Below are 23,076 nucleotides of genomic sequence, written 5' to 3'. Positions count from 1 at the left end.
CTTTACAAAACTGATAAATATGTATGAACTACTTGCTGGTCAGGTTTAATCATATGTATTATACTAACACCCAGAGGCCCAATCAGAATCAAAACCTCACTACACAAAGAACTGAATAAACATATATTATAAGACAGGTCTTTGCCTCAAGAGTTTATAATCCAAACCCACAATGCTGTCAAGTCTTGCTTGCATCAATAACTTTATGAATTGTAAGCAATGCCATCAACTTCAATGGAACTACTCAAGGTACACCAAGTTAGTCATAGAAGCAAGTCTATAGGATTGGAGCCTAAAGATACAAATGAGTATAACATTTGAAGGGACTGGCGAACTAGGAATGATAGGAGTGCACTGTTTTATAGCCAAGTTATATACACTACTAGAGAGTAGCATATCATTCAGTTTTCCTTAAAGATACATTTCAATAAACAACTAACTATATATTGATCATCCATTGTGTCTCTCTACCAGCCTACCTGCTTAGAAACCAGTGGTGCAATCAATAACATCTACCAGCCTTCTAAAGTGTTTGGAAACTCCTGTTTGAACTCTGATAAATACAAGACAGCACTGTCACAAATGGTAGCTCTTGAGGGAATCTACCCTGGGTGCAAGGAATCAGTGCCTTTTACTACCCAGAAAGTTATAAATAGAGAGTGACATCATCTAGCCAATTAGCTGCATAAACTGCTATGGAGAGGTAGAAGAAGAACTATGCTTGGTTTTGGCATGAGGGCTACATGAGCAGAATACTAATAGATGCTAACACTGCTGCCGAGTTAGTTTTGGCATTACTTCTTCATTAGACAGCCAGAAACTGAACAGAGGATTTAAGAAGAGAAAGGGTGTTGCTGCTACAACCACCTCTTCAAAGTAGTTATAGTGGATAGCAATACAGCATAAGCAACAGCAACATCTACTAGTGATTACAGAGTAGAGATATTTGGAATACTGCCACTACCATTCTTCACTTAGGATATATACAATACAGTATACTGACAACAGTCACAGTGACAATCAAACTGTAGAAGCCATTTTTTCTGCACTAGACAAACTCATCAGATATTAAATTAGGAGATTCGTTAAGAGGGTCAGTTTACCAGAGGTCATCCAGTTCTGTGGATGTCTGTACCAACTAACCACCTTGTATAGCTTGCACATAATTTGGCTTCACATGGGTGAAAATAAAATACTGCAGTAACTAGAGAAAATTAGATTTATAAAATGGTAGACTAATGGAATAAAGTTAAGGAAAATTTAGGCTGAATATTAGTAAAACAATAAAAATCTATCAGAATGTGGAAAGATCTGCCAAGGAAAGCAGTGAAACCATTTTCACTTGGCACAGTTAGTAGATTATACAAAAGACTAATAAATGTGCAGTAGGTAACAATTCTGCATTGGCAAGGATATGAACTACTGGGTTACCTACTCTGTCTTTTCCATAAGTTTAAAATGCAAGCCCATTGCTACCTCTTTACTTCTACCTTGCTTCTTGTTTTCCTAAAACTGAAAAAGGTTTTCCTAAAACTGAAAAAAGAAGTGAGGTTGAATTCATATTTCAACTTCTAGCTGGCATCACAATAAACTAAGCTTTTCTGCTGCAGTCTAGAGAGACTGAGATCATATGTATATAAAAGACATGCAAATGCAACTAAAATGTATTAAATTCTCTGCACCTCCACAAAGAAAATCCAGCACATTCTTAACAACTATAGATTCAACTTCTGTAATTCTTCTATGTTAGAAATATTTAAATTCTATTCTTATATTATTTTTAAACCACCCAATGACATTCAAAATCATCTGCAGAATTTTCACCTTTTGATACAGAAATTAGAAAATGTGGAGTGCACAATGCATGAGATTGTAAGAAAGGAAAATTGGGTGAAATGGCCAAGGTGGCCTACTGCTGTCCTGAAGAAATGGATCCTATCTCTGCTTCTTCCTCAGTTTCTATATCATACAGAGCAAGGATTCTAGAAAGGGTCACTAATGGCATGTTCCTCATTTTTCTGGGTGCTTGAGACATAGTGGTTTGTTTTGTAGAAGTTTTCAGAACTCACTGCTGCAACTGATGATAACAGAAGGGAGAGGGAGGGCATGCTTTAAAAACATACTATAAAAAAATCATAGAAAGCAACAGACAATCCAGGCACCAAAAATTAGTAAAGATTTTGACCTTAGTGTCTGGGAATCAGCTCTAACTATAAAATAGGGATAGCACCCCTTGCTTCACAGGGATTTATGGAGGACATATTCAATCTTTGTGAGGACCTCAGATACCATTATGATGAGCAGCATTAAAAGAGAATGATAAAATAATTCTGTCTCTAGAGCAATGCTTGAGGAGTATGTAGTAAATAATGCCTGAGGCAAGGCATTTAACAAGGAAGAAACAATATACTGAAGAACTGCTCATTAAGTGAGCAGAATTTCTCCCTAACACTGATGACGAATGGATCCATGAAATAAAATAGTATATGATCAGATTAATTATAGAATGTAATTAGTTAATAAATACATACCAGGGAGTGAATTACAGCTGCAAAGGCAATCTTATTTTGATATTTCCTAACTTCTGATATTTGCAAACTTAATGATGTAAGGTTATCTGTTAGGGCTGTGCAAAATTTTGATGAGTGTTTCGTTTCGAAGTTGTTTCAACACATTTCAAGCTCAAAACAGCAAAATTGAAATGAAACAAAAGGCTTCGAAATAAAATGAGGGCACTCCAAACATTTTGAAAGTTTCGAAATGTTTCGAGTTTCAAAGCAGCCTCATGGCAGGAGGTGGGGGAGAGCCAGGGCTGCGCTCTGCCTCCCACCACCAGGCTGAGCTCATTGGAGCACAGCCCTGGCTCTTCCCCGCCTCCTGCCACTGGGCTACACTCTGACCAGCTCCACCAGCCCCACGGAGTTCAGCCCAGTGGTGGGAGGCAGGAGAGAGCCAGGGCTGCACTCTGCTGCTGAGCTGAGCTGAGCTCTGCGGGGCTGGCAGAGCCGATTGGAGTGCAGCCCTGGCTCTCCCCCACCTCCTGCCACTGGGCTCCACTCCAACCATTTCCACCAGCCCCACAGAGCTCAGCCCAGTGGCAGGAGGCAGGGGAGAGCCACTGGCCAGGGCTGCACTCTGAGCAGCTCTGCCACTGGCTCTCCCACCACCAGGCTGAGCTCCATGGGGCTAGTGGAGTTGCTTGGAGTGCAGTCCAGCAGCGGGAGGTGGAGAGAGCCACAGCTGCACTCTGAACAGCTCCGCCAGTCCCACGGAGCTCCACCTGGCCTCCCAGCACTGCCAGACTCCTCCTGGGGGCACAGGCCCCCAGATCCACCCCCAAGATGACAGGAGGCTGCTGCTGCTGCCTGGGGCCAGCAGCAGCACCAGTGTTCCCAACGCTGGGTGCAGGTAGCCTTTTGTCATCCTGAGCGCAGATCCAGGGGCCCACACCCCTGGAAGGGGTCTGGCATAACCTCACTGCCCTCCCAGGGAAGTGGGCCCCCAGATCTGCGTGCAGCATGACAGGAGGCTGCCACTGCCAGCAAGCGAAACAAGTTTTGCTTGTCAGCAACTTGAGGTGCAGTTTCACAGAAACCCCTGTACTAATCTCCTTGAAGCTTGGTAGGCTTCATGCCCTCAGAAGGGGCTACCATCTCTGCAATTTTCATCTGAATCAGGCAAGAAATGACAATGTTATAGGCATTTTCATGATTCCCTATTATAGCTTATGGGCGAAACATCCAAACTCATTGAATCAACGAAACAGTTTCAACAAAACAAAAGAGAACAGTGCTTCGAAATGAAATGAAACAACAAAACACCGTCCTTTCAAAATGGTGCAACAGAAGTCGAAATGAAATGGTGCTGTTTCACACAGCCCTGGTATACATGCAGGCATGAACATTATACATTATGTATACTTACACACACACATGCACAACAGAGATTTTTATACAGATGAAGCCAAAGGCTTATTTACTTTTATATTTGTCTTTACCAAAAGCTGGTACAGTATTAGCTGGTGCAGACAAAGGTGGAAAAATCCCAAATAGGCAACCGGTGTGGATTAGGATAACTTTCAGAAAAATTTCTTCCTACTCCAACAGTTAAGACCTGGAGCATACCCTCAAAAGACCTGTTTTCCTTTACAATTTTGCTTGGAAAATGTTATATTAAAACAAAAATACTCACAGTTGATGTTATTTATATAAATAATGATCTCTGAATCTTTTGAAATTATGGTCTCAATAGATTGTGACAATGAGTTCAAGCATTTCCATTTATCAGTTTCAAATTAGCTTCAAGTTCAATGTCTCTTTCATGCAGGTTTTATAATACACTAGTAACTGTGTAAGCAACCCCCCCCCATAATATTAGAGACCTGTTTGGAAATATGCTGTGGGAACCTGCCTATATATTGTTTGGACACAAGGTTGGCAACAGGGGTTATATCCAGAGTGCCAATGATGTCATCAAAATGGGGCTTACATATTTACTTGGATCATAACACTTCTGATTTTTTTTAGCAGGAACCTCATCCAAATTCATCCATCACCACAAAAACTAAAACAAAAAGAAAAAAAAAACTACTCTGCCATCAACCTTGCAGAAAACTCACAGACAGCAAAAAAACTGTTATAGAAAATTGGCCAGCATATATATCTGAGCATCTGGTCCATGTGCCAATTTCTACTAAAAGGTTTTATTGTATTTTGCAGAAAATAATGGCCAATAGAGGCTTCCCAGGCAATCAAAAACAATCTAGGGTGGACTAGATATCAATAATCATGTCAGACTTTACATAATATTTGAAATACCAGCCCAATCCTGAAGAAGCCAATAATAGATTCAAAAGCCTCTCAGTGTAACTGCAACTATGAACTCCCATTCCCAGGTTACATCTTTGACAAGTGATAGTAAGCACCATCATGTAAGAAATATTAACTTTCTTCCTCTTCACCAAAACTAGATACAGTACTCCATACTTATGTCACCTCCAGATTAACTATCCAGATTAACTATATCTAGGCAGAATTAAGGCAGTCTCCAGATTATGCAATATATGGTAGCTTGCCTCTTCAATGGGATAGGCTGCTAGTATGATCGTGTTGTTCTTATGCTCTAATTCTTTACCAATCAATTCTGATACCATTCCAAGGCTTTAAAGCTTCCCAAGATAAAAGCAATCACAAGCCAGGTACAATATGAGGAAAAAAATTCAGTAGTGCTAAAACACTAAGACTAAGAGTGGTAGACCTACAAAATAGGAAATCCTTTCCCTGGAGAGCTTGTAATTTAAGTAGAGGTGATTTGAAGTTATTTGCCCATTGAGACACAGGACAGGGGCACAGATAGAAAGAGAATCCAGGTCTCCTAATTCCAAGACTAAGGCCCATTCCACTAGATCACATGCCTTTCTAGTAAAACTGATAGCATCTTCATCCAAACACCCACCAAAACAAATGTGACATATTAAGAAATAACATAGATCTCAAAAACAAAATGTGTAGGAAGCAGATAAAATTCTGGTTGAAGGAAACTGTTTATGGAAGCTTCTAGACGCTTTATTTCAGGATAATGTTGCAAGATCCTAGTTTTGACCAGTCTTTCACATAATAGCTGAATAACCTTGAAAAAAGAAATAAAGAAAAGGAAAATTAAAAAAAAACAAAAATAGCCTACCTTTCATATGGCAAAGCATTCACATCTCCTAGGGAATTAAATAAAGCAGAAGATTGTTGGACCATATCCAGACATACATTGACATTTGGCTTTCTGGAAACAACTCCTCCCAGGTTTGTCTGGACATGGGCAAAGAGTCCATCAAGGACCTCATCTAAATTACCTGAAAGGATACTGTAATAATAAGCACAGTAGATAAATAAATCAGATGGAAGAAGAGGGCTAGCCAGCACTGAAGGGGTGTCAGCATGTCAAAGACAGATATAGCAAGCAGGGGGAATTAAAACTCTGATATGTCACTCTTGTGAGAGAGCCAAATCTGTTGATCTTCCACTATATAAAGTCAGCCCTAATTTGTTTGGGGAAGAAGGCAAGAGCAGAACAGGATGACAAGCTGCAGGATGGAGTAATATTTACCTGCCAAAAACTATATGACACTGCACAGAGATTCCAGGAAATAGACAGGACCCAATGGAAAAGAATCTTGGCCACAAGCAACTTTGAAAGTTTTTGATGGCTATTCACCTGTACAGGTGCCACACAAGCACATGGGCAGAAAGCAAGCCTTCCTCATTAGTCTAAAGATGACTAGTGCCATTCAGGTATTAGTATCCACTTCTCTCTGCCATTTCTTTCTCATTTCAGATAGTGCATCTCCACAGTCTGCAGAACTTGCTAAACTAGGTTACGAGTTACCAGAGCCCATTAATAATACCCAGTCTCTTTATTATTGACTCCTTCAGTGCCCCAAATGTGGGTAGATTAATTGCAGTCTCAGACATGAATACAAAGCAGCTTTTCCCTTACTGTTTTTGAAATGTTTTGGCTGGACAAATCTGAAGTAAAAGTGAAAGGCAAATAACATCCAACTACTACATACAACAGTGATACGCAGCTGGGATAGAATGGACTGAATCTATGTACTTCAAATTCAAGCAAAGATAACCTGTCACCCTGACTAGATGGTTTTCATAGCTGCATCCAAGTATTTAAATTCTCAAATAATGCTGTTTTCCTGTCTCCAAATACTGTTGCAAAATGGTATTTACAATTACAGGAAGACGTTGGTCAATTTAATTTCCTTCAAATCAAATTTGGCTAGGCACAATGCCCTAATATATGTGGAAGAAACTTTATTCAGCTGTAATAGATGACAGTCCAGGAAGAGTGCAATTAATGAGAAAGTTATTTCTCTCTCACTTATGATTATCACATTCTAGAGCATTTAAAATATTTCTTATGGTTATCTGTTTTGTGGGGTTTTGGGGAAGTTGGGGGTTTTTTTTGCGGGGGAGGGGAGGGGAGGGGAGGGAGGGTCATTATGTTTTGCTGTCTTTAAGTTTTCCCCACTCGTCCTCATTTTGCTACTTATGCTACTTCAAAACTATATGTCCAGTACCAATAAAAGTGGGTAGTTTGGAGATTGTAATGGAGAGGTCCAGCTATTTTCCTGGGACTGACTGCTGGGGTAACCCCAGTGATCACTATAACCAAATACAGAGATAGATGTTTTCAGTCCAAAGCTGAAGGCTGGATGACTTCAGAGGGCCTACAGGCTCTGTTTATGCCCTTTAGGTCAGTGAAAGTGTGACTGGATCAAAGATTGTCTAATTTTTTATGTAGCCCACATAAAACCCATTCAGTGTAGTTCACATTAACTTGATTAAAAACAAGCTAAATGATAGATTTCAAAATGTGGCTCTAAGGGGGATGTTTCTTATGAGGTCATGCAGTAACATGTTCTTGGGCCAAGTACATTCAATATGTTTATCCTGGTTTTAGAAGGAATATAAAATCATTGCTTTTAAAAACTGGTACAGACGTAAACAACAAATGGCCATGCCAATTAAACAGACTAATCTGGATTGAGTGGCTGTGTCATAATACTGTCAAATCCAAGGTCATGCATCCAGTAAAGAAACAGTCTCTCCTACAAGATAAGAGAAGGTATGAACCCTTCTGACCTTAAAACTTGTAAACTTATAAAGAACTGCAGTCAGCTACAGCCATGCTTGTCCAATTAGAGCTACACAACTCCCTCAAACCACATTTCCCTACTCTCCCCTACCCACAAACACTTTTTGTTTATTGTGCTTCATTTATTCCTACAGAATTGTAGTCTTTATATTTAGCATGCGAGGTGCTTCTGATGGACGGCAACCTGACCTCTAACAGTATCCCCTCTCTTTAAAGGCGCCTTCCAGGGTTCCTGGGACCGGGCTTTTCTGGATGCATCAGGTGGAGAAATCTAAGTCAAAGGCATGAGCATTCTCTTTGGGCTTCCAAGATCTGTCTGCTAGACCAATTCCCTCACAATCTATCAAATAAAATAGTTTTCCCCCTTTTGCTTAGAGTCCAGAACTTGCCATATTACATATTTCCCATGCCCCTAGACTGTAACGGGTTGGTGGTGTAAGTGTGCTTTCCTCTAGGAAAAGGTTTGCAACATAAGTTTTTAAAAAAAGATGCATAAAATATGGGATGCATCTTCATGGTGTCCAGGAGTTAGTTTGAAAGCCACCAGGTTGATATGCTTGACAGTCGTAAAAGGAACAAGGAATCTAGCTTTGTGGATGACCGGGTTCACTGATGGTTCTTTGCTGAAAGCCAGACTTGGTTCCCACTGGAAAAAGCAGGGGTGGTCTTGCAACCTGTGTCAGCCTCTTACTTATAAGGTTTCTATAACAGGGAACCCTGGCCCTGTTACCAGAAGGCAGGTCAAGGGTTCAGAAAGACCCCAGACGAAAGAGAAGAGGGGGGGGTGTAACAGGGAACCCTAGCCCTGTCACCAGAAGACAGGTCCATCCCTTTAAGGCCAGAACTTTCTGCGCATGAAATGCTGGTAAGGAGGGGGTTAAATACTGAGCCTGGCCAGCTAGTCAGCTGACCAGAAGGGGCAGGCCAGGACTATAAAAACACTGGGGAAAGTGGCAATAAAGGGCCAGCAGCCAAAGGAGGAGTGCATCCCAGAGCTCCATGGAGAGCCATGGTGAGCAGTCCAAAGGCTGAAAGAGGGGACTGCGGAAGCCCCCCGGAGAGACAGCAGCTGCCCCAGAAGCCGATGGTGGGGAGCCGAAGCACGAACCCGGCGTAAATGTAAGCTGGCATGCTGCTTTCTTGGATCACATTTTTTTCTTGGTAGCAGTTATTGCCCATGGACGGGACTGTCCATATTTCTTTTGGTTACTGAATAACACTGGTGGTTTGGGTGAGGCTATTAGGGGAAGGAGGAGGCTTCATTTGGGGGCCCTGGTGCCAGTGTGGCTTTTTGGGGGCTTTTAGGGGCACAGAGCCCCATGTCAGAGAGGGTGTGGAATTTAGGGGTGCATAGGCCCTGGCGCCAGTGGGGACGCAGGATTTTGGGGTGCACTGACCCGGCGCCAGAAGGCATAACCTTAAAATGTCAAGGTGGTCTGGTGCACCTGAGGTGCAATTTTTTTTTTTTATTTTTTTTTTGGACTAAGCTGAAGGGAGTTCAACGACATTCTTTGGCCTTGAACTTGTGCCACCCTGGCTGTGGGAGCGAGGGCTAGACCTCTGGGCCAGGAAAGCTAGGCTCCCAAATGGAGCAGAAAAGAGGGCCCCGAGCCTCAAGACAATGGAAAAGAATAGAGCCTCGGAGTCAAACCCTGTTTGGTGGGTTTAGATGGGGAGGCCTAGCTACAGAGAGACTGGGGTCAAGGCCTGTGGAGGCGAAAGACCACAACATACGAAATCCAGTAGGCAGTCTCCCGCTTTTAAGAACATCAGCCTAATAACTTCCATCAAGACATGGAAAGTGAGTGTCGCAGAGCACTGAGGTGCCCTGCTCCTAGAGGGCAGAAACTGCCAGAGGAAAAGCTGTGCATAGGGAGCCCTAGCAGGGAACAGGAGCCCACCTGTGGGTTGCCGGGGCAACTGGAGGGAGCAAATGACCCACACCTGCCAGCAGCCAGCTGCCTGTAGGAAGCAGAGGCTGGCTCTTATAAAGCCCAGGGCTGAGGCCAGGCTGGGAGTTCCCTGCCAGCAGCCAGAGAGCTCCTGGAGTAGGGATGCAAGAAGCAGCGAGACCCGCAGGTACTGCTTCAGCAGAGTTCTGGATGGCAGCTCTAGGGCGTTTGGGCAACATGGTTTAGCCAGGCGGCTTGACATTATGTTATAGCCAGGAGGCTCGAGTTTCTGTGGCATTTTCTTGTTTATTACACCGGTGGTTTGGGTGAGGCTATAAGGGGTTGGAGGAGGCCTCATTGGGGACTCACAACGAAGTGTGAGGACCCCAGCGCGAGAGCAGGCACAGTATCCTCATAAAGGGACCCACAGTGGTGCGGGGGCCCTGGCGCCAGTGAGGGCGCAGCTTATGGGGTGCTTAGACCCCAACCCCAGGAAGGGGGCAACCTTGAGAAGCCCAAGTGTGGGCGCGGAGAGCCCCAGGAAGGGGGCAACCTTGAGAAGCCCAAGTTGGGCACAACGAGCCCCAGGAAGGGGACAGCCTTTTAAGAAGCCCAGTGCGGGCAGGGTGAGCCCCAGGAGGGGACACTACTGAGAAGCTCCAGTGCGGGTGTGACAAGCCCCAGAGACAGGGCATTATTGAAAGGCCCCAGTGTGGGCATGGCAAGCCCCAGAAAGGGGGGCAGCACTTAGAGAAGACCCCAGAGAAGGGGACAGCACTTGAGAAGGCCCAGAGAAGAGGGCAGCAGTGCAAGAGAAGGCCCCAGAGAGAGGGTCACTGTACAGGGAAGGCCCGAGAGACGGGCGTGAGTAAAGATAGAGACAGACCAACGTCGATTCCAACTGTGAGGCTTGGGGCATGGTATAAGGGGTGGTTGGAGCCACGCATAGCCCATAAGGCTAGGGTGCCCCAAAGCACCCATTTGCAGAAGACCCACAAGGAGTCCGGGAAATCACGGGGCCTGAGTCGACACAGAGACGTGTCCGAGAGAGCGTAAGGCAACCTCCCAACCTTATCTAACAGCAAAGACGTGGCGGGCGAGAAACAGAGGGTGCCCTTGGGCCAACTAGGCACAGCGACGGGGCCTTAAGGAGATCACGGCCCTCCTACAGGACTCTGCTGTGACAGTGAGTAAAGAGCGGGACACAAGAAACCTTGAAGTGTGCCCCATGTAGGGTACAGAGAACAGGGAAGATGGCACTGAGAAAAACAACCTGTTACAGTTTCCTTGGCCTTTTGTAGATATTCCTCAGTTCCACCTGAACTTGGTGTAGGTGAGCAATCCAGTCCATGGCTGCTGGAACTGGAACTATGGGTGGAAGGCCTGAGTGTCCATGATGGGGGCAAACCATAGTTAGTGAAGAAAGGGCTCTGTTTTGTGGTGGCATGAGGGGCACTATTGTAAGCCAATTCTACTGTGGAGAGGAGGGATATCTAGTCTTCTTGATAATTTATAAAGCAGCATTGGTTCTGCTCCAAGGTCTGGTTTGCTCATTTGGTCTGCCTGGTCTGCAGGTGATATGTAGAAAAGGTCAAAAGCCACACCTTTAAATTCTGGAACTATTCCTCCCAGAACTGAGAGAGAAACTGTGCCCCTCTACCAGAAATTATTTATGCTGGTAAGCCATGGAGATGAACAATGTTATCAAAATAAAACTATGGAGTGTCTGGAGCTGTTTGGGTGTCTATTTTTGTTAGGGAGTCAACTACAACCATGATTGTGGCGTAGCTCAAGCAGGGTAGTTTGACAAGATTCCCTCTCAGAACCAGGAGTTTGGGTTCAGATAATGAATATACTCACCCAAATGGAAATGAGGTGCCTGGTTACAAGTCACTGGGAAGTCATAAAAGCAGTGTCTTGCTTCTTGTCAAAAAAAATCCTGAAAATCCAAGTATTTCATGGGTAGTGAGGATTTGGTTGTGGACCCATGTGGAAGTGAGGTCCACAGACACTGAACGGGAGATGGTTAAGCAGCAAGGGATGTGGCTGCCCACGTGCTGAGTGCTGAACTCACAGTAGCACAGGACTGCTCCTGAGAGTCCTCTATGTGCAATGAGGGGCAGTGAATTCCAGCATCTCCACCCCAAAACGGATGAGGAGGTCATGAAGGGCTAGCCACAGTAGGCTCAAAGTAAGGAGGATGTGACAGGACCAGATCAGATCAAATTAGAACATCTCCTCATAGTATCTATACTACCAAAGGAACTGTTTTCCATCCTGTCTGGACCAGAGGAAAGAATAAAGCCATCTGTGGCTTCCATGACTTCTGCGTGGCTTTCTATTGTACTACAATCCAGCAATCTGTGGTGAACTGGATATCCTAGAAGTTCAAGGAGGCCCCTGAATACACCATTGCTGACTGGTGAACCTCTGCTATAGCCAGGGGATGGAGATAAAACATCACCTGGAGGTGAGGGGGGCAGTGTCATATCATGGCAGTAAACTTTGCAGAAGACAGAACAGGGCAAACTATATAAAATTGAAGAACATGCCCCATTCCCAGCTTGGGTGTTAGGGTAGTTTGTCATATTTTATGCTTTCAAGTTGCACTTGTTTATACAGTAGTAAATTATAGTACTGTTTAAAGTTGTCTTTTATATTCAGCCTAAATTTCTGTATAGCTTCATTGTCATCTGAACTTTCCATTTTGCCAGTGTCTGCAATATCAGCTGGCCTTGCCCCTTGCAAGCAGCTTACGGACTTGATGTTTCTTTCCTTTTCTATTACTGAGAAGTTTTTCTAACACAACATAGTAATAGTTTTGTTACTAGCTCAAAGTAACTATACTTGGCACTATCCAGTTGAATCAGAGGGATGAAATGATTGGATATGTTAATGAAATGTGATAAAGGAAACCAATGGACAATGACCAAAGTAAGACACCAGAAAAGAGCCAAATTAAGAGGTGTACTCATAATGAGTTTGTTGAACAAAGGAATATGCTGCGAGGATAAAATATGGACAATATGCTGACTACAGAGAGACCAATCCAAAAGCAAGGAGTCAAATTAAAGAAATGTATAAAAGGGGGAAGCAAGAAAGTTAACTGTGTTGTTGTCACCATCATTGTCATCATGAATCCAGATTTCAACACCAATCTGGACCATCCCAGCCAACGATGCACCCTTTGCTTCAGGAACTGAGTGGCCATCTTTTCTGTGAAGCAAAGTAACATCTGGGACTGGGGAAGATCATTGTACTAAGTGCCTTTCTCTCTTTAACTATAGAAACTGCTAAGATAATACTTGTTGTACTAATAAAGTTAGGCTTTGATTTTAGGACACTGAGTTGTCTATGTTTGTATTTCACATTCTATTTAACGGCTAATCGTGCTTTAACAATCCCAAAGCACTATCTGGTGGACAGTGGTGCTAACATGGGCCGCTCTATTGAGCCTAGGTCCTGGAGTTTCCTGCCTGTGTAGTACACCTTCTCTTAATGGGACATGTAATGGCCACATAACCTGGCTTCCTACAAGAAAAGCATAGGCCTGCAGCTTGTCAACAGCTATTTTCTGTCTCGGATGGCTCGGAGTCTCTAGTCCAGCTACTCCAGTCAGCTTGTGTGCAGCCCTTCAGACCATCTCAAGGCCAGACTCTACATGGCCACTGGGTCCCCACTACTCTGCCCCCTCACTGGGTCCTCTGGGCCTTAGGCATCTGACAACTTACCTGCCCCTCCCTGCCCCCACATTGAGACACCCGAGGCCTCAACAGTCGTAGGCTGTCGGTATACCTGGAACCTTCAGGGCATTACGTCCCCTTGGGCCTCAGGTGTCTATCAACTTATCTGGACCCTGCCTCAGGCTCTGCTCAGTGGGCCTGGGCCCCTGTGCTTACCTGTCAGGGTGTGCTCCCCTAACCCTTCCCCTCCATGGAAGGGTTGAGGCTTCCTGGTACCTCATGGTTCCCCTTCACTAGGGATGCACAGGTGTGGCAGTTCATGGAAGCAGCCCCACCACACCTTCCAACACCAGCAGGGTGCAGTTTTAGGTCATTCCCCAAGACCAGAAGCCCCCTGACATCCCAACTGTTCCTATCCTGTCCTCTGGGTATTCCTGAGCAGCAGTTCAAGTCAGACAGTGCTCTGATCTGGCTGCTTGCAGCAATTGCTGCTGGCTTTACTGCTCAAGCCTGCTCTTATTGCTAGCAGTTGATCCCTCTCCCCAAATCAAGCAGTTTTCTGTTGGCCATGTGACTCCTGACTGGGGAGTGCACCCACCTGCAGGCTGCCTCTGCTGCCTACTCAGGCCCTTTGAGTGGCAGGCACCAAAGGTGCCCTGCCACAGGTCCCAATTCAGGGTTTTCACATGCCCCATCCTCCTCTCTGTCCACCAGCACTCTATACAAATGCAGAGGTCTACGAATTAATCCAGGCTATTGGGGGCCTTGATCCTCGCCAGCTCATCTTTTAATTCCTCATTTGGTCTCTGATAGACAGCCTCTTTACACTGAATGTCAGAGGTCAGTTTACAGAACTCCATCAAATAACAGACCATGGGTTCATATTTCAGAGTCTGCAGGGAAAGCTCAGTTGACCTCACCTGAAAGGGTCTCCAGACAGCACAGTCATGGCCTCAGTGAATTTCTCCAGGTCATCTAACAGGGCACTGGACCCTTCAAAAGTGGAAGCCCAGGCACAGTTTCTGCCTGCCAACTGTCTGTTTACCAAGTCCACTCTAACTCTGCCTCTGAGGTAACTCTGAGGGCACAGGGAGAACAGGATGTTTTAAGATACCCCTAAACTTCCCTGGGTTCCCATCAAACCGATCTGACAATAAGGATACGTAGGGATGTTAAGAAGCAGATACAAAAGGGGTGACCAGAGCAGCAGTTTGCACACCTGGGCCCACATGTCCAATTTATGCTTCTCCAACTTTTCAGCTTGGGCTTGTTTCTGTACATGCAGAGCCCCTACATGGGTCTGCAGGTTCTACAAGCTGGTCAAACCCTGGCTGGGGAAAGTAGTGGCAGTGGGGGGTGATTCCATATTGGGTCTTAGGGGTGCCTCCCCCTGGGAATGCTGGTAAAGGATCCTTAAGGGCTGCTCAAACTGCAAGGAAGTGAGCACAAGCAGTCTTGAGGAGTGTGCAGTTAGCCAAGTACCTGAGCCTGTGGAGGTTCCAGATTTGTGGCCAAGGTGCTCAAAGGAGTCAAACCAGGTGGTTAGAGTCATGCAGCTAATCCAAAACAATATCTATATTCATATTCCAGGTCAGACTGAAGGCCAGGAGCCAGGGAATCCAGACACAACAGAGTGAGGTACTGGGGTCTGAGGCTTACAAACTCAGCCCAGCTGCCTCTGCAGCCAGTCAGCTTAATCTTCACAGCTGGTGAAGCATTCTGGCTGGGTGGCCCTACTTTTTTTTTTGTGCTAAAAATTAGTTACAGTAAAAAGTTTAAAATATTTCAGATTGCTCCTGCTTTATACCTGAAATATCACATTGATTTTTGGTGTTCAGTCACTGAAAATGTTTTGATGAGTAACAGCTAACTTAAACCTTAGACAAAGGAATCTCTACAGAACATTACACATTAGGTTGCTTACGGCAAAAATAGATCTTTTCCAAAGTGTATATTGAAGTGCTAACCAAAGAGTTATTCTTGCATTCAAATTCTATATATACTACTGTACTCCTGTCCATTAATTAACCATTGGTTTGAATTGTGTCAATTTTTTATAGTAGTTTTATGTGCAGTATGATCAACTTCATTAAATTCATATTATTTCACATAGCAGGACTGGATCTCAACTTAACATTTGTTTAAAACAATTTAAGTAAAAGCAATATGTTGGGCATTTTTCCTTACGTGCTTATTTTAAAGATTTACAGTTGCTATATACTTAAATGCCTGAAGTGGCATATTGCAGGATGAAGTTTATAAGCTGTTTTCCACCTCAGTAAACAACATAAAGTTGTAAATGAGATTATCTTCCTTAATAATGGCAATATTTATATTGTGTTTACAAGCAGTACAAAAGGATTCATAGACTTGCACAGAACACAACATGAAGGAATTAGTTTCCCACTATCTCATGTAATGATGAGTACGCTAACCCTTAACAGGGGAAATTGTGCTTCTCCTATACGTCTGTCTCCTGGGGAGGAAATGAGAAATTCTGAAACTCTATAAGGAAGACTGTCACTCCTACCTCAAACCCCATAACAATCTGACAGCATAAAAACATCTTTTCCTTTTTTTTTCTCTTTTTTTTCAAACGCTGTTAAACATCTTCATCAGTGACTTGGACAAGGGGGTAAAAAGCACCCTATTCAAATTTGCTGATGACACTAAGATGTGGGGGGATGTGGGCACACTAGAAGGGAGGAATAGGCTGCAATTGGACCTGGACAGGTTACAGGGGTGGGCAGATAAGAACAGGATGGGTTTCAACAATGACACGTGCAAGGTGCTGCACCTAGGGAGGAAGAACCAGCAGCATACCTACATGCTGGGGAACTCCCCTCTCATCCATGCAGAGGCAGAAAAGGATCTTGGAATCATTATTGATGTCAAAATGAACATGGGCCGACAGTGTGGGGACGCGGTCAGGAAAGCCAACCGCACCTTGTCATGCATCCACAGATGCATCTCAAGCAGGTCCAAGGAGGTGATCCTCCCCCTCTATGCGGCACTGGTCAGGCCGCAGTTGGAGTACTGCGTCCAGTTCTGGGTGCCACACTTCAGGAGAGATGTGGACAGCATTGAGAGGGTTCAGAGGAGGGCCACCCACATGATCAGAGGGCAGCAGGGCAGGCCCTACGAGGACAGTCTGAGGGACCTGAACCTGTTCAGCCTCCACAAGAGAAGGCTGAGCAGCAATCTAGTGGCCGGTTACAAACTAGTCAGAGGGGACCTGCAGGTATTGGGGGTGTCCCTGTTCCCCCGAGCGCTACCAGGAGTGACTAGAAATAATGGTCACAAGCTAGCAAGGGTAGATTCAGACTAGACATCAGGAGGCGCTACTTCACTGTCAGGGTGGCTAGGATCTGGAACCAACTTCCAAGCGAAGTGGTGCTGGCTCCTACCCTGGGGGTCTTTAAGAGGAGGTTAGACGAACACCTCTCTGGGGTCGTTTGACCCCACTACTTTTTCCTGCCATAGCAGGGGGTCAGACTTGATGATCTGCTCAGGTTCCTTCCGACCCTACCAACTATGAAGCTATGAAAGGTAAGAGCAGCCTGGAGTATGAGAAGATAATTCCTTGTACCCAATAACTAGGGACCTAATTAACTCACGGCAAGACAAAGCCATTTTAGTAGCTTGCTTGCAGCACAAAAGGCCAATTTAATGGGCATTTCCTGGAGGCCCTACCTCTCACTGTAGATTAGCTGAGGACCGACCATCACCTCAGATAACCAGTAAGTCTCGAATTAAGTAGATCCCTACCAATAAGAGGTCAAGCCTATAGGATCTTTTCCCCCCAATCCTTTGCACCTCCTATGCAGAAGTGCAAGGGGGAGGCCAAAAACGAAGTCAGAAATGTGATACAACACTCAACACTATGGATATTATTGGCTGTAAAGCAGTCCGCATGAAGCAGGAGGAGCAGTTCACCATAATCCTAGAACAACCTCAGGATTGTCTCAATTTACACCAGAAGCCATGCTGATCAATAGGGTTGTGCCTCTCTCTGGAGGCCATAGTACAAAACCAAGTGTAGCAAACCTGAAATAGGATGCAAGTCTTGTCTTGCCATGGCTACTCCTCTCTCAGACCTCAGTCCATGTGATCCCTAACAACTGAGGAATAAATACCCATCCCAGAAGTAGAACTGCAAAAAGTATATGTCCCAATGTCATAATTTCACCTTATCTGAACATTCTGACTATACCAGATCATACTTTAACACCTAAAAAACTCCATATGCATCTCAAACATTCATTTGCTGTAACGATTGTTTTTATTCCTTACACTTATCCAAGTTATTGTCCAAGTGACTCCTGGACACCTCTACTTTCAGAAAGACATCTTAACTTGTGACCGTCTACTCAAGAAGAAAAATTATTTAGGCCAAAAACTCTGCTCTATAAGAGCATGAATTAGCCAGTTGCTTCCTATTTCAATCTTAACTACAACAGCCTGAAAAGGAATCCTGCCTTTTGCCATGTTTAGCTCCTAATGTGCATTTTAGGTGAAGAAAACTATGTGCTTAGATTCTGATTCAACAAGGTAAGCATGACTATAAATCCATTAGGATTACTCTTATGCATAAAGTTAACTATTGTTATGCACCTTGTTGCATGTGATCTTAAAGAATAAGGTTTTGGGTTTAAGACTATCCAGCCTTGAAACCACAGAAGCAGTGAAGGAGCAATCATCAAACAGTAACAAAGTAGAACTACAACATGTTCCATACTAAGTATACCAAATCCTTGTGGGAACTGCTTCCCTAGGGTAACTAAATCTCAAGAAGCAAACTAATAAAAGACTCTTAAATGGAAAATGTCCTCCTTTTACCAAAAGAAGGAAAAGCATTAATCAAGTAAGATTTTATAAACCATAAACTTTAAAAACATAGTAATTAACATGAATGCTAAAATGTACCACAGGTATAAAAGGAAAAAGTGAGGGATGGTAATATGATGAGTACGGACAAATAGAAAAATAACTATCATTTTAGGATTTAAACAGACTACCAAGATTACAGGTTCTCTCTGTTGAAACATGCGGTTAAACGTGGATCATGTGACGATGGGAGGAAAAGAATAAAGTATACAAGTTACCTGCAAACAGAACATTGTCTCTGTGGCTGCAGAGCAGTAAACATCACAATCACGGAGTAGTTACGAGGCGGAGCTTTTATAAATCTTCTGAATTTGTCTCCATTCATGCGGATAACTGAGCGCCTTGAGCTCCATTCCATAAGCTGTTCCACCTTTTCAGCTAAGAGATTCTGTAATCAAGTACAAGAAGGAAGGCTGATAAGCTTAACAACATCAAGCACCCTGGGGCTAAATTTTGTGCTTGTACACACTCTGTTCTTATTCACTTCAGGGGAGATGCATCCACATTTTTCTAGCAGAATTCAGCCTTCACTAACTCTAAGTTAAAAAGCAAAAAGGTTTTGGGGGTTTTTTTTGTTTGGTTGGGGGCGGGGGGGAGCTGTTTTATTCTGTTTTTAACATAATGTCCGACTTAAATGGATCCCCTAAAGAGCAAACAAACCATATGTCTGGTTCACTGAACATATTAAACCTTATTAAAGCTAGTGTAGGAAAGTTACCTGTGTCTAGAGGAGTGGGCACCTGTATAGGGCCTTCTTACAACACAATGCATGACACTCAATTACTATTGGAAGCAAGTCTGTTTGTACATCAGCACAATGCTACACTTTATTCCGCTTTCCTTTATGTTTCCAAGTTGTACTAGCAGTTAAGTTACAGGACAATCTGACCGTTCATATCCAAAATAAATAAGGAGTATAAGCCTGAAAAATATCAACCATACTTCCACTAGTATTCTAATGCCAACATTAGACTATTATTAAGCTATCTTGTCACAGACAAAGCTATTACCCAAATATTATTAAAGTTGCTCAACACTTTCCACTATAAGGCTTTGGTTTTGGCTGCTTATATGCTTGCCAAACATTCCTTTTGGCTGAAATCGTCTATGTTCGTGTCTTCAGACAGTTTTTTTTTTTTCCATTTTATTCTGTTTTTAAACAGAACCTTCAGCCAATACCTAAACTTTGAAAGATAGTGGCCTTATCATGGATATGAATTTTAATTGTTAACTAGATCCCGCACGTAGAGGATCCATTTGCACCAAGTATGCTTGAGTCCTGCTAAGCAGGACTTCCATGACAGAATTCCAACAGCCCATCTCCCAAGGTATGGAGAGGCATTCATTTAAAGTATTAAGAAATTTACAACCCCATAAAAACCTAGCTTAAAATGCGTACAGCAGTTCAAATGTCGGATCAACTGGAGCATACCAGATCATAGCAACAGCGTGTACTACTGACCTTCCACAGCCAAGAAGTCAGTATGCAGTGCTCCCCATCATGCTTTGCGGGGTACCTCCAGAGGTTCCCAAGGCCAGGCAAGCACAGAGGAAAGCACCAAATGGCTGACTGGGGAACCACACCCATCCAGGGACTCCCTCCCTCATACTGGTACTGCATGGCCTGTGTGCCTGGTAAGCTTCCACTACCAAAGCTCATCAACTTCACTTCCAGCCAGCAACACATCCCTGCTTCCCATGCACCCTGTGGCTGCCATTCCAGCAACACTGGCAGGTCTGGGACATTCCATACTCCTGCTGGCACAGAGTCAAGGCCTGCCACTGCTCCTGTACGGAGCTCATTCAGCTCCTGTGCAGCCTGGTGCACATTGCCATGTATGGCCATTAAGACATAACTGAGGCCCTGGCCATGTGGTTTGCAGTTTGCCAACCTATTCAGCACAGGAAAGTGCATAGTGATAGAGGCTATGTAGAACTACTCAGCAAGTATAGGTACTGTGATTCTTCTGTCTTGTCAGCTTGCCAGGAGGTTAGCAGTGGGGAGAGGGCACTGCCAATCTTGCACAGGATTTGCCAACCAAGCACACCTGGCTTGGCTACTGCAGCAACACCCAGCCCAGCCCAGCCCAGCCCAGCCCCAAGCCTTGCCTGACTGCACAGCACCACAGTTAAGCACATGCAAACGTCCCAGCTCTTGACTAACACCTTCCCACAGGGCTATGACACTTCTTCTGCTTAAGGAGCAAGGGGGCTGGAGAGTCTCCCTTTAGCCTTTGCCAATTACAGCAGAAGTTTAATACACAAACCAAAGGTACCTTCCAGCCTTTGGCTGGGACTGCCACAAAGGGCTTTCATGTTTTTTTCCACCTTGGGAGACGAAATGAGGAGTCTCTGCTTAAGTTAACCTTGTCACAGCTTTTCACAATTATAGCAGCTAATCACAGCACAAACACATGCACCTCCTGTGACACTTCTGCTTCAGTAGAAGGACAGATGAGACTCTCCTTCACCCTAGCGATTTGACCCTGGGTATTCAGTAATTAAGCCTACTTTTTTGTTGTTTTACTTTACATGGGCATACAAAGAGAGAGGAGTAAATCTGATAGTTAGTAAATCTATAGAGTTAATATCTAAATTTCCTAAATTGATCATTAAAATTCTATATTTTGATTCTATGAAGTCTTAAAAACAAAAGGAAATTTCCATGCTCATAAATTGGCTTTTGATTTAGAACCAATTAATACTAAGAATTTTCCTTCCAAAAGACATATTTGCTGTTTTGCTTCAGTGGTAGACTATTTTGGTTATTCCCTAGGGAAGTGCAGGGAAAAAAATACTTTAAAAGAAAACGCACCCTCTGCTAAACTTATTCAATGCAAGGCCTTGTTCAAATTGTAGTTCTGAATTAAACAAATAATTGTTTTCTCTACAATTTCCACCATATTTTATAATGTGGTTTAGCTAGTAGCTGTCAATAAGAAAAAAAGAAAAGAAAAAAGCGTTGTGGAAGATCAGACTTTCATACCAGTACATTTAACTGAAATCATGAGATAAAAACTCTATGAACAACTAAAATGACCTAAAGACACCTAGAGTTGTCACAGCAGCCCCTCTCTCTCTCTCTTTCTGTTTTTTGTTTGTTTTTTATGGCAGAGACAATGTAGAATATGCTTTCAACAGAAAAGTGGAAACTGAGCCTGTACTAACTTTACGGATCTCTGTAAACAGAAGACAGAAAAATCTTGAACAGAAAGATGAAGGGAAAAATAAATCAGTTGCACTAATCATTATTTCTACTAGGGAATTTATGACTTAAGAACCCAGGATCAGAAGAAGCTTCCTGTGTCATTTAGTCCAGTCCCCTGCTCTAACAGGAAACAATGCCATATAATCCCTTTCATAAATGTATCAAAATCCAGCTATTAAAACTAGGCTGTTCATTTAGTTGAGGCACAGCTTCTCTTTTCTTCTGAAATCTTTCCATGTTTGAAACCAGTTTCAAATAGGATAAATAATAGGAGTACAAGAGTGATGCTGTAGGTGTGATAGTCCATAAATTATGCAAGGGGGAAGTATGTCCTAGGATGATCTTTTAATCAGACCAACTGCATAGCTGGGATAGAGTTAGACAAGCTTTTAAATGCAAGAAATTCTTCATCATAGAGACCTCATGAAGACGGCCTTGCACCGAGAAGCTTATCTATCCCAAGTACATGGTTTGCCCAAATAAAGGTAACCACCCTAAGAAATCCTTGCCTCACATATATATTGGGGAAATTCACAGTTCTTTAGACTCTTTCCAGAAATATATTTTGTGTTTTAGAATGCACTGGATTATTCTTAATGCGGGTAAAATGTAATTAAAAAAATCACCAACTTCAGCTTAACACAATGCTTCAATCAAAGCAAGCACACTAACTGTGCTAACAGCAGATCATCATTAAAGACATGGAGTAAAATCCTGCTCCATTTAGGTCAAAGGCAAATTTCATGTTGCCATAAGGAGTATCTGAGTTGCAACTCTGGTTCCAAAAACTGCCTACTGAGAATACCCTGGTACTTTCCAGTTTATTGCTATTGCAAAATTATTCATTTTGCAACATCATTACTTATCACTGGCAACCCAGGATCCCAAAATATTTGTTCTCAAAGGGCAACATTCTAGGTTATGTTTATTAAACCAGAAAATGCTAGGACAATTGCAAAGAAAGTAAGGCTTTTTGTGGTTTATTAACATTCTGAAAGTACAAGCAGATAGATGTCCCTCTATTCCTCCTCCACATCCCTATTCTGCTTACAGGGAGTATTGGGGAAACAAATCTGCATTTTAAAGTTACCATATTTTCTCACATGCAACACAACATATACACCTTACTTCTGAACGCCAGAAATGAAGAAAAATAGTATTTTCAAGAAAAAAGACTTATAAGTAGCAGCATGTAGCTCTGCATCCAGCCTCACGCAACAACCTCCCCCCCCACCGTGTCCAGCCCCATGCACCCCCCATCTGACACACATTCAGCTACATGCCACACCCACCCAGCTACACAGCACACTGACCCAACCACACACCACACACAGCCAGCCACACGCCACACCCATCCAGCTACATGCCACACACAGCCCACACCTAGCCACACGCCACGCCCACCAGCCACATTTCACACTCGCCCACCCACCCAGCCCCGTGCCCCACGCCACACCCAGTCACATGAACACACACTCGCTACATGCCACACACACACACACACACACACACACACACACACACACACACACACACACAGAGCTACACATCACACACACCCAGACACATGCCACACCCACACACACCCTGCAGCCAGCAGGTATTGAGGGCGTGGGGAGGGGCATGGCATGCGGCTGCAAGGTGCCGCATGGGGAGTGTGCACAGGGACGTGCCCCACCCCACGGCCACATACTGCATTCAGTAGGCACTACCCACACCCCCGTGCCTGCTGCCCTCGCAGCACCCT

The 23,076-nt window shown here is 43.9% G+C and overlaps 1 protein-coding gene across 8 annotated transcripts in view; it reads right to left on the bottom strand.

Moving 5' to 3' along the window:
* Positions 1-23,076, bottom strand: part of TUSC3 (tumor suppressor candidate 3) — a 324,556-nt gene that overhangs the window by 213,489 nt on the left and 87,991 nt on the right. For all 8 annotated transcript variants that reach the window (XR_009459776.1, XM_059721779.1, XM_059721778.1 and 5 more), the window contains exon 2: positions 18,340-18,509. Coding sequence is in view for 7 of the 8 variants with exons in the window: in XM_059721779.1 (XP_059577762.1) it covers positions 18,340-18,509 (170 nt within the window). In the remaining variant the exon portion in view is untranslated. The remainder of the gene's footprint in view (positions 1-18,339; positions 18,510-23,076) is intronic.

The sequence above is a fragment of the Alligator mississippiensis genome, chromosome 2, assembly GCF_030867095.1.
Source record: "Alligator mississippiensis isolate rAllMis1 chromosome 2, rAllMis1, whole genome shotgun sequence".
Lineage (NCBI taxonomy): Eukaryota > Metazoa > Chordata > Crocodylia > Alligatoridae > Alligator > Alligator mississippiensis.
This window is presented reverse-complemented; position numbering and strand designations above follow the sequence as displayed.